General features: G+C 40.2%; 1 protein-coding gene across 1 annotated transcript; it reads left to right on the top strand.

The window, feature by feature from the left end:
* The first annotated feature begins 3,471 nt into the window (after window positions 1–3,471).
* ccdc66 (coiled-coil domain containing 66) lies at window positions 3,472–11,791 on the top strand. The gene is made up of 19 exons (XM_030778276.1): window positions 3,472–3,511; window positions 4,128–4,186; window positions 4,278–4,318; window positions 4,483–4,861; window positions 5,079–5,202; window positions 5,443–5,549; window positions 5,776–5,894; window positions 6,202–6,330; window positions 6,825–6,956; window positions 7,351–7,589; window positions 7,794–7,878; window positions 8,171–8,332; window positions 8,670–8,835; window positions 8,947–9,051; window positions 9,375–9,859; window positions 9,962–10,014; window positions 10,107–10,327; window positions 10,608–10,729; window positions 11,696–11,791. Exons 1-19 carry the CDS (start codon window positions 3,501–3,503, stop codon window positions 11,789–11,791), a joined length of 2,835 nt encoding a protein of 944 aa, XP_030634136.1. The 5' UTR covers window positions 3,472–3,500.
* Window positions 11,792–12,765: the final 974 nt, after the last annotated feature.

Genomic DNA, 12,765 nt, shown 5'->3' on the forward strand with positions numbered 1-12,765 from the left:
GTTTGGGGAATTATCCAACAAAGTATTCAGTGGGTGACTGATAAGAGGAATCACTCAAGCTTCTGTATCACAGATATTTATTTTACAAATAACTGCATAACTAGGCTAAACAGGAAACTGGTCAGAAGAGCTGTATTGAACATTTTAAATAAAACGTCTAGATACAAAACCTGCTAGCACTAACCAGCTGTACATTTTCTAAGAGCAAAAATGAGCACAGCTTATTCCAAAGAAATTCAATGTAAAAGGGGCACCAAGGACAGTGTTATGATTACTATGTGTACATCTCACAATCTACCATGTAACTGAGCATGAGTATGGAAATCTTGAGAAAAAAAAAAAGTAACACAAGGTGGCTACATAAATATCAGTCATGTTTCATGCAAGAACAAAAATGTTCAGAGTCAGGTGGGCAATTCTGTGAAGATGGGCATAGCATTCCACATGAACCACAGTCTGAAAATCTCGCCGTATGAGATTGAGAAGTCGGTAGAGAACGCTTCAGTACTAGGGAGGATACCGTAATAAGCGAAACGTGCACGTAAAATACATTCTTTATACATACAGCAATAACACAGAACATGAGTCATAGCGAGTCACATTTTTCCTCCAATGTGAGCCTTATATAATGACCCTTATCGCTCGTATGTAAGCAAGGTTCATGGCAGATATTTTCATACAGAGCATCAATTCCTTTAAATTTATTGAATTTATTTTCCATTAAATACAAATGCGGGGACCAGATAAACCTGAACACATTTTAAGACATATATGAGTAAGTAATCAAAGGCAGAAAATCATACGGATTCGTATTAGTGATGCAAACCATACTGAACCATGATTGATACATATCTCACAGGCATGGTACTAATACAGGACTGAAGAGATTTGCAGAAGGCTGATCATCTCCTTATTAACTCAACGTTACACCCCAAACGTCCAGATTCAGCGACTCGTTACCCAAAGACTACATCTGCACATGAGGATGAAAACAGCCAACACAATCTGGGACTCAAGTCATCTCAGTCACCTTGTATGTTCCATTTGTTCCAATGGAGCAACTAAAATACCTATGACAAACATGGCTACTCTTTTAAAATATATATATATATATGATTAGGTGACCCATGCGAGGCTGACATAGTGCTAATCTAGATGCAAAGTAATAGCAACAAAAAAAACCGATTTCATTTGACGTACCTCGCTAACTATCATTACACATCATGAACCTTTGCTTAGCGAATAACATCGCGAGTCGCTTGCGTCCAATAGGACTACACACACTCATTGACATTTAGCCATACTTAATCGAGTGTAAATATGTATAAATATTAAAAAGTAGTTTTTAGTGATCGCGGTCATCAATGCTATTGACATCCAACATGTCATGGCATATTCATATCAACGTGTTAAGGTGCTGGTTAGCCAAATTGGCTATTAGAGCAGTACACGCTCTACAATGATTACGTTAGCCAACCTAGCTTACATACAACGTGACAGCCACTTACCGATGTAATAATCCTTGAATCTTCTGTGATAATTTGCGTGACACAACACGCGAATTAATCTTGAGTTTCTGCAAGGTCTCGAGTGAGTGGTATTCTTCACAATCAAGCCCAAATAAATAACCTTGCTATGCAATCCAGTTGGTCATGCAAGTTGGCGTTAGCTAGTTACAGACCGCCGCTTCAAACTCTGATATTTCTGACTGAGGCGATTAGCAAAAAACATTTAAAAAGTCAGTAGATAGCTGCGATATCAGTATACTTACACAGCCATTAAACCTGGTTTATGTTGACATTGCAAGCCATTATGGATCCACATAGATGGCAGGCAAGCTAACTTATGTTAGCATAGACAGAGAAAATACAGCTAAACTATGCTAATACTATGCTAACCTGAACTAACGCTATCAACCCGTCCTAGGTTAGCATACGTTAGCTTCCTAGCCTCGAGTTTCGGTGTAAAACCGCTAGCAAAATGGCTAACTATCGCTTAACCCAGTTGTGTACATCATGTTCACGGAAACGATGAAAACTGTTTTGTTTTATACGCATATTATTCATGAATATGAGTGCGCGACTGTTTGAAAATCAATTAACTGGTTAAAGTAACTGAGACATGCTAGGAATACATTTGCTAAATTAGCTAGGAGTGAGAATCGTCCCAGTTGATATTTATCCTAAGACAAGTTTGCCGCACTGCTGTTTCAACTTATTTTTATTAGAACTGCCAAATAACCGTATCTGTTACCTCTAACACTAGGTCACCAGTTATTCATTTGTCTAACTAGTTCATTCTTTAACGGGCTGTAGTATTAAAACAAAGTAGAGGAGTATCTGTTAGCTAGACCGCTAGCTGTGTACTAATTTCGAACTCGCCCCTGAAGAAGCCCCTGAACGGAACTCTCTGCTACCAGTTGTGGTAGGCACTCTCTACACTCCGCTGACTGTTATGCTACATCTTTTTTCCTCCACCCCCTCCCTTTCACCGTCGGGTTCCAGCCGGTCAAACAGATTCTTTGCTGCCCCCTGGTATCTGTTTCACAGACTTACAAGTCAAGCATTTCAGTGACAAACTTCGACAATATGCACTATCCTAAACTGGTTAAATCTTGAGCTAATATAGAAAGATTTTAATCATGCCGGTTAGCATAAAGTAATCATTACACACATGAACATATCTTAGTTTGATATTTCTTGGCACTTGACCATGTACTTTGATAAATATGTGTTTGACTGTCAAAGAGTTAATTTCTAAAATCGTTTGTTTATTTATTTATTTATTTATTTTCTCAAAGAGAAAACAATAACATTCGTCAATACAGGGGAGGGGAGGGGCGTTTTTGGTATGCAGTCATTGTATTCACTCATAATGAACTATTCTGAGCTGTACATGCAAGAATAAAGGAAGAAAGGCACATACATCGTATCAGCATTTTATAAGACGGTTACACACCGCACATCTACTGCATTTTCAGACATCCATTATCATCCACACATATATGTTATAATTCAAATGAAAGTAAAATGCAGGGCAAATATGACTATAAGAAAAATTATTTGTTTGTTGGTTTGCATGAAATTTGCTTAGAGGTAATCATTCATTATTCTGTTGGTTCACTTCATTGACCTGAGACATAAATATGTTCGACTGAACATTGTGTTCCACACTCTCTTGTACACTAAGCGGGAGTCGAAGAATTTTTGGCAAGAAATGATGTTCAGTCAAGAAGCAGCTATGGGCAGGAGTCTAATGGGTAATGGATCAAAAACACGATTGGCTAAGAAATAAAAACACTGCCCACCCAGGATACGCTAACTGGCAAGGTTATAGGATTTATCCAATCATTGAAACGTATATTGGTTGCGGCCAGCAACCATCGTACACAACAGACATCTCAGGAAGTGTCAGTAGGGGTCTTTGCTAAATCTTCACAACAACAAAAGTAGCTGTATTTTAACCATTATCACACACCTCAATGACTGAAGACTTTGATAATGAATCTGGGGTAAGTTTGATCATAGATGAAGGGATTGAAGTCCACACAAAAGGAACATTTTCCGTTAGTTGTCTTTACTGGACGAGCTAGCGTGGTCAGTTAGCACCAAATCAAATCCACCGGATTGATAGATACGGAATGAGCCATCAGCTATGCTAGCCAGCTATCGTTGTGTTTTAAGTCGTTTTTGCATGCGAGTGACCCCGACTATTGCACCAAATAGACCAGACTGTGCATGCTACATAATATTTCATGTCGACGCAATTTATAATCACCCTTAGCTGATCTTGGATACGTGCTAAGTGGGAATAAACAGGTGCTAGCTAACGAGCAAATGAAGAGGTGATGAAAGATTCATATGCCAGCAAGTTCGAGTGAATACTAAATTAATTAAAGAAATACGTATTCTGCTCGTGTTGAGGTATTTAAAGTAATTTTCATCATCAATTCTGGTATGATGATTACGTTTTTATAACGGGCTATCTTAACTATCATAAGCGAGTTACACAAAACACTACGTTACCTATTGATGAGTACACTGCGAAATGTAATGTAGGCTAGCCTTCGAGACGGAAAACGGGTGGAGAGTTACGTAGACCCTTAAAGATGTTTCGTGTTTTAACAGAGATGGTCTGATGTTTGAACTTGAGAATGGAAAGCCCAGGCTTATTTTAACCAATTACGGTAAGTTCATTACTAAAGCGATCAGAAGTTATTTTGTGTTTTCCTTATTGGCAGCTTGAAATTATTACTTGTAATCATTTTTCAGGTCCAGGTGCTGAGACAAAGATCTCAACTAAAATAGCCCAGGGTAAGGTAAGTGATCATATGAAGTTGTTCAAATTATGTACATATTTTTCAGTGTGTAATTTCTATATATTGACCGGCTTGCATGAATTGTTTATGATTAAAGACATTACAAGTAGATCTGTATGCAATATGAACAGTGTGAGTAAAAAATAAGTATTTGGTTTTTGTAGCGGATACCACAAAGAAATAAGCCACAAAAAGTTAGTCTAAACAAGTCACACAAACAAGGCTCTCGAGATCTACATCCTGAAAGGCCCATAAGAGAAAAAAAGTACACAGAAGAACACGAGGAACAGCTTGGCTTTAAGAAGTCCAAAGTCAAAGGCACCTCTGACAGCAACACTAAAGCAGTGGCACGTGTACGATCAGCAAGGAAAGCAGAGAGCGGAAAGACGACCACCACTGATGGAGCGACAGAGATTACACAAACATCTGTGAAAGATAGTTTGGTATGCTTAACTCAGGAGCAGCTTCAGCAAATCCTCAGCACCATCAACAAGACATCAGCTCTGAATGCGTCAGATGGCTCAAACACCCTGGATCAGACAGGTGACTTCATATTATGAAACCTAATGGCCATGGATAACAAATGTCCATGAATCCCTATATCTTGCAACGACATGCCTTAACACTTTTCAGTAAGAATACAGAAGGAAGCAGCCTGTAAGATGTGGTGTTTTATGCTGACTGCTGATAGTTAGATTTGTGACAGTCCACATGGTACATGCAGAGTATAATGGTCCAATTTCTGTGGTTACCTTTACAGGGTCTGATGCAAAAGGAGATTACCCTTTAGATGAAACAGAGAAAAATGGGAGTGATGAGGCACTGATTGTGGACACCAGCAATCATGTTCATCAGACAAACCATGAAAAGGGAGCAGGAGATAGGTAATTTTCTCACAGCCAAACCCTCTTCTGCTTCAGTGTTCTATAGTGTCCTCTCATGACTATCTCATCTGACCATTTGATTAAAAAAAATGAAACTCAAAGCTCAGCATTATAGAATAACCTTTACTATAGTAAAAGTAATTAAAACGAATGTTGTGGTTTCAGATGGCCCTCACAAGGAATGATTGGATGTGCACAGGGCTATGGCTATGTGTGATGTTCTTTGTGCTTTTTCACTAGGATGGTATTAAATGGCACAAAACCTGGCCTCTTCAGCACTTTCGGAGAAAGAGAAAGGGAGAGAGAAGCACTGGAGGCCAAGAAGGCACAATGGCGGAAAGAGCTAGGTACTGACATTAGGAGAGTGTCTGGTTACACTATCAGTGCATTCCTGTATGAGAAGATGAATGGTCCATTCAGTATTAATCAGGGTGCGATAGATTCTCTGCCAAGCAGTGAATGTGATTAGTACAGCTGGTGGTTAAGGTGACATGATTTATGTGGAACGACTGGGACGCTATAATGTCATTTAGCAGCCTGTGATGACGCCTATGTATGGTTTGTATGGTACAGATGAGCAGATGGCACTGAAACAGAAGCAGAAAGCCAAAGCAGAGGTTCTGCCAGACAGCAAACCTTGGCTAAGATCACCTGTGGGAACCTCATCTCAGCACAGTTCAAGGAATGGGCAGGTAAAGTTAAGAAATATTTCATTTTTCTTACCTTACATTGAGATTTTTTTTTTTTTCATTTTTATTAGTTTTACTTTTATACTTTCTAACTCTCTTTTTTTAAATGTCATGTTTCTTTTTATTAAAAAAAAGGACAAATTTGCAACTTTCAAAAAAGTGATCACATAATTTTGCTTAGTTCAGTTATACTCATCCAATTTGATGACGTTCAATTAAGTATCCATTCATAGACCACCATCTGTACATATAGCATTATTAGCATTATGAAACAGCTCTCTGTGCTAAATCCCTCTCCGTGCTAAAACAGGTGTCGGACGAGAGGATGATGAGGGCTGCTACAGGCACGGGGGATATGAGCTGCCAGTCTGCAGCCTCTCAGACATACAGTAGCCAAAGAGATCTGCCTGCTGCAATCCGCTCTGCTTTTGTTTTAGGGGTACCTTTGATTCTCTGATTATATTTCTCTTCACAAAAAACCATGTGAGATTTCTCATCGAGAAGTTTCCAATTATCAGAATCATCTATGCCTGCAGTTTTGTGGGGAAAACACTAAGAAAACACATAAGAGTCTTGAGGGGAAAAGCTCCTTCAATAGCTTTTATATGATCATTCATCTTCATCAGTTGTCAATGAAAAGCACGCAATGGTCATGTCTGAAATTTTAATCAGATTTTGATATCTGTCTGGTCATTTAACTTTTTCTTCCTTAATGAAAGGAAGAAAGCCAAAATTTCTATGAATGAGCTCTCTTTCAGAGAGCAGGTTTTCCTTAAGAACTTTCCTGTATTTTATTCACGTTGACTTGTATATATCACTTATTTTCTAGATCTACATTTTTTCTTTTCGCTCAGAAATAGGGGTGATGAATGTGTAGTTAGCTGGAAGAGAACTCAGTCAGTGCTGAAGTGATGCCTGTGTTGTGTGTGTCAGGAAGCCACTCCCATGGAACATGCCTTCAATGCTGAGAAAAAGGAGCAGCAGAGGCGTTGGTTACAGCACCTGGACCAGCAGAGAGAGGAGGCCAGGCAGCGCAAACAACAGGAGAAACAAGAGCACAGCCAGGTACATCAACTGTCAGCTACATATATATATGATCCAACTGACAAAGTACATTCTGGTCCTCCAAGCAAAGTGTAAAAACAGAAACACACACTTAGAATAGCAAACTTAAGACTGACATGCAGAGTGATGATACACTCTGACGAGACATAAGATTTCACTATGCTGTGTAACCTGTGGGCATTACTAATAGATGAATATGTGTAAGTAACTGCACACCCCTTAAATGTGTATAGTCAAGGCCATTCAGCAGAGGACAGGTAAGGAGTTGCCATGGTGATGTCCTTGCTCCCACTTCACCCTCTCTATTATATACATATTAGAGTAAGAGAGAGTAAATAGCAGTTGTAAATGTTGGAGTTTTATCCTGACTTACCTTTACTTTCTTGGTCTACAGGCTGAAGACCATGAGCGATGGGCCATGCACTTTGACTCCCTTCAGAAGCGTCTCACCCCCCACCCTCCTCTTCCCCCGGCTTCAGACAGGGGGGATCCCGAGTCCCTCAGCTCCCTCTCCCACCACCGCTCGGCCTCTGGGGCGGTGTCTGCAGCCTGGGATGGCATGAGTGCCTTTGGAGGTGACAGTCTTGGGAGAGCAAGCGTGGACACCACAAGAGGTTTCACCCAGAAGTCCAGGTCAGTAAGTGTGATGCCCAGCCAAACTCAAAAATGATTATGATCTCAACAGGTGCTAAAGGGAAATTTCTGCACAGTCTCTAATGTTCGTTCTTGTACTGTAAATCTGAGTCGCTTATATACGTTTAATAATGTGAGCATTTTTTTTTCTATTGATTAATGCAACAAAAATGTATACTTTTTATTTGTTATATCTCTCTCCAGCTACCTGCGAACTATGACTGCACTTCTAGACCCAGCCCAGATAGAAGAGAGAGAGCGGAAACGTCTTAAACAACTTGAACATCAGGCAAGAAATTGAGAGTGAAAACACCCAAAAATCAGTGAGATTATTCTAAGTGTGATTGTTCCGTTTTTCTTTTTTTTGTATTCTCCTTCTGTAACCGTTAAAGAACTAAACTGTGAGGTTAAGAATCACAAAATGTTTCATCAGTACTCAGTTACGGAAATGTTTGTCCTCACACCCTTTCAGATTACAAGCTGTATATCAACTGAAGTTATGTTAATGATTAAAAAAAACGTTCTCTGAATTATCCAGATGGTCTTTTTGATGATTGTGTAACATGATGTCTTTGCTCCAGCGTGCCATAGAGGCACAGGTGGAGGAGCGCAGGAGACAGAGGGAGAAGGAGGAGGCAGCACGGCAGGCTCTGGAAGAAGAGGAGGAGAGGAGACTAGCCAGAGAGAGAGAACATCTCCAACAAAAGTACTTACTAGACACACAACAGCAGAGGCAAAAAGAGGTAAGATGGATGGCACACTACATATATCCATTAACCACTGACTAGTGAAGTTGGAAACTTGTAGAATATAGCCCTCTATCAAACTATATATTCACCTAGTGTCCCAGTTACATGCTCTCCTAGTTTTATGAAAAGGTGTTGTCAAATTTGGGTCTGTGTTGTTCTACAGGACCCATTTGGTAAGGCTCAGCAGAGAATTTAAGGAAAGTTTACTTAGGCTGTTTCTTAATGGATTTTTAATCTCAGCTATGTTGCCAGCAAAAATAAGCAAAATATTTTCAGATAACAAATGGAAATCATTCAACCTGAGAAACCCATTGTGTAAAATGCATCACAGGAGTTACTCTCACGTAAGACAGAAGAACTATATTTGAGCGTCCAGAGGGCTCAGGAGGAGGCACTGAAAGATAAGCACCTTCAGAGGATCCAAGACCTGGCAAGAAAAGGCCATGATGTCTCCAAACTGCTGCACAGTCTGAAGGGAGAATCTTCCTCCACATATGGTATGAAAACGGGATGTACGATTAGCATATAGTCTATTATGGAAACACCAAAGAATAAAATACATTTACAGAATACATCGTGTCTGACTCCTATAGTACCCAGTAGTCAAGGATCCTTGAGCCCATCACCAAGCTTGGCCAGGTCTGACGCCCCTTCACAGAGAACGGATGCTCCTGACATACCATCCCCAAGAAAAGACACAGCTGTTCAGACTGGTAACATGGTTATTGATTTGTCTGGCAATCAAATGTGATATATACACTAAGGAATAGAGGACAACTTAATTAAGCTCGAGACGAGTCTTAAGTCTGTCTAACGCTCTTTATAAAATACAGTGAGGTTTACTCATTTGGTGAATTAAGAATGTCACGAGTTCTTGATCTGAAATCATTGGGAGGTAGTAATACTTTCAATAAAGTTAAAAATCTCTGTCTTGTTAAGTCATTTTAATTTCTGAGGATTTATCAAGCTTTGCTCTAATTTCACACTGGAAAGCTCTGTTGACCCTGAAAGAACTTCCTTGTCATGCTGAATGCAGAAGTCAACACAGAGAGTCATTCATCTGGGATGGAAACTTTGGGAAACATGGACCACGCATCTTACACTCCAGACATCCCAACTGAGTATCAGGCCTCGCTCGGTACCAAGAAATCCAAACGTGGGGCCCGACCGGCCGACAGGAAGCAGAGCACAGGGAAAGAGAACGTATGCACGCAGGCCCGGGATGACGGAGGGGACCCGTACGAGGCCTACGCAAGAACGGACAGGCGACAGCAGGGCGGGAAGAGGCCGGAATGGAATACCCGCAAGCCGAGCAAACCGTTCGTCCCAGCGTCAGAGCGTTACCCCCCTGGACTACAGCAGCACAGACAGGAGAGCAGAATGCGTCGACAAATGGAGCTTATGACACTGGTTGAGAAGAACACACTCTCCAGAATGCCTCATCAAAATTCCACTCCTCCAGTCCCACTGAATCTGAACCTGTCTCAACAGCAATGGCAAGAACATTCTCCCCACCAAAAGGTACTGTCATATCTTATTGTTTCTCGTGCAAAAAGAAGGAAATATTTTATCTGTTTGTATTTCATGGGTTTTTTTTTTTTTCTACCACTCTTGGTGTTCTAGGATGAGGGATCACTATGGGCACCATCGACCTCCACGGCGGTTAGCGCTGAAAGGTATGTAGTCGGCAGACTGCGTAGTCTTACGCCATCGCTTTATCACGTCTCCTTGATGTTTAATTAGATTCATAATCCTCTCCCTCCAGCAGAGTGTGCTCTCCACCAATCCCCACCCTAAAGCATCATCACCTGCAGCACTCCACCCAGCTTCCTCCTTGTTCCCTCCCAGAGGAAGGACCTCAGTCTGCCGAGTGCCCTTCTTCGTCAGACTATGTCCCTTACGTACGCACAGATGAGGTTTATCACCTGGATCCCCTCGCACCTCTCTCTAGACCTTCTACCCAAGAGCCTCAAAAGAATAAACACACAGGTAAATACATGCAGGGGTTTTACATATTTTGTTACAGCGAATGCTTGAAAACTAGTTCTTATTTTTTGTGTCATTTTATGAGAGCTTAAGATGATCAGTAACCTTGTGAGATAAGGACGCAAAGTAATGAACTCCTTTTCACATATATCTATCTATAAAAACCGGGTTATTTCTAACGTAAAAAAACCTCTTCCCCTACAATGAATGAACTATAAAACATCACACAGTTGCTGTTTCTTCCTCCACTGGACATATAAATGTGATTATTCTTGAACGTTAGGTTTACAGAGGAGCAGACAGGGCACTCCTCTTGCCCAGAAAGACCCTCTCCTCCACCCTGAGCTGCTAAAGAGCACTGAGAGACAACAGGCCATCTTAAAAGGGCTGTCTGAACTCAGACAGGTAAAGCTTAAACCTTCATTCTCCTACGCGTGAAGTGCCATTTCTGTTTGAGAAAAAGCAGTGACTAGTTGTACCTTAGTTAACAAAACATTCAAAATTGGAACCTGCCAGGCTGCAGGGGTGTGAGCTTCTCAGTGAGAGATGAGTATAGATAAATCAGTGGTTGGTATACAAGCATGAAAATGCACTAGAACAGACACACACATTTATAGCCTATCATCATTCTCTCTCCTCCCACGTCAAATGTACAGGACTTAATTCGAGTCTGAATACTCCATTTCATATGCCACTTAAGGTTGTGAGATTGCACTCTGTCAAGCAGTTTCATCTTTTCTTCTTGGCACAGTTCTACTTGTGCAGGAATTCTCCTGAAGCTAAAAACCCATGGCCAATATTTGCTGATAGTATGTCTCTTAAGTGTCTCTTAGCTCTTTGGGAAACATTAAATGAACAAATCTTAATATCTCTCTTTAAACATTTTGTTCCCAGTCCGCTCATCCCACTGAGTACAGTTCAGTGCTCTCAGAGGAACCTGTATGAGTTTCAAATGGCTTTCTCTTAATTCTAGATAGGTGAAACATGAGAGAGAGTGAGGAAAAAGGTCAGAGAACATGTAAATGCAATAACTGAGTTATGTTGATAACTGATATGAAATGGTCACCAATGAAAGATGTATGGGGGGAATGCAGGCCCCCTGCATTGCCCTCAGTGTTTTTTGTGACCAGTTTTTAATTTAGTTTTGGTGTCGTTCTTAAACCAAACGCATTATCTAAAGCCTCATTATAGTCTTACAAATTTAACACAAGAGAATAAAAAATAAAACCCTTTAAATAACTGCTTTAGATTCCAGTGTTTTTAATCTTTTCATTTTTTTTCTGAATTTGATAGGAATGAATGATTTGTCTGATAATTAGTTACGCTGTACAGACTGTGTGTTTGCCTTCAACGGTTTTGGTTTCTTTCCAGGGCCTGTTGCAGAAACAGAGAGAGTTGGAAACCAATCTTAACCCTTTACTGCTTGGGCAGGCCAGGAACCCCTCGCTCACTTTCCAAAACAAGTGAAGTGTGCCAGCCACCACTACACATACATGTGTTTCATCCACATCAGTCTGCACTTTATGTATTTGAAGAGAACGCTACAGATGTCAAGAATACCCAGTGATCTGTTTGGGAGAAGTATTCAGATGCTCTTTGTTACAACAGTCAAAGTGAACAGCTTTATGGACAGTTTTTTTTTTCCATTGTGACAAATATTGCAAATTAGGTGTATGCACTTTTATTTGTTTTAATAAGTATTGTACAAAGGTGTGTGATATGCTTGTGTATTTCAGTTCACAGGGCTGTACATCTCAGCATAAGTGGAAGTTTAAGTGGTCTTGATGAAATGGATGTAAGATTATTTATTACTTTTTTCGGTACGCTTGAAATTGACTGAACTAAGAAACGGGCTGCTGACAATGAATGTCATTTTTAATTACCACTTTGTTCTCTGACTGATACTGTGAAGTCTTCATATGAATAAAGTGTTTTGCATTCATTGGTGTGTGTTCTGCCGTGTACTCCGAACATCCAGTGTCAATCTAATAGTAAAGTGGGGGTATAACCATGTGTCTTTAATGTCAGAGCTCAGTTCAGAAATGAAGAATTAGGAAGCTGGAGAAGGTACTCTCATCTCAATCCCCTTTGACTCCAGGTCTCACTATGTTTTAATGGAAGAAGCTAAATAGTACTGATGCTGTTAGGGGTCGGACTAGCCAAAATATGAACTTTGTAATTTGTTTACTTTTTATTCAGCAGTAATATTTTCTGTCATATGGTTTGTTACATACAGCAATAATATGTCTTCTGTCTTTAGTTGTTTGCACAAAACACAAGATTCCTTTATCAGTTGGTAGTTCTTTAACTCCTTTTGTTCCCATTGGAAAACACCAAATAGATGAGAACCTTGTGTACTTCACGTTATTTTCAATATAATGACATCAACATATCAGTGGTGTTATGCACTAAACAAAGACATCTGGAGGAGCCAACTCCTG

The sequence above is a fragment of the Chanos chanos genome, chromosome 6 (assembly GCF_902362185.1).
Source record: "Chanos chanos chromosome 6, fChaCha1.1, whole genome shotgun sequence".
NCBI classification, from domain to species: domain Eukaryota; kingdom Metazoa; phylum Chordata; class Actinopteri; order Gonorynchiformes; family Chanidae; genus Chanos; species Chanos chanos.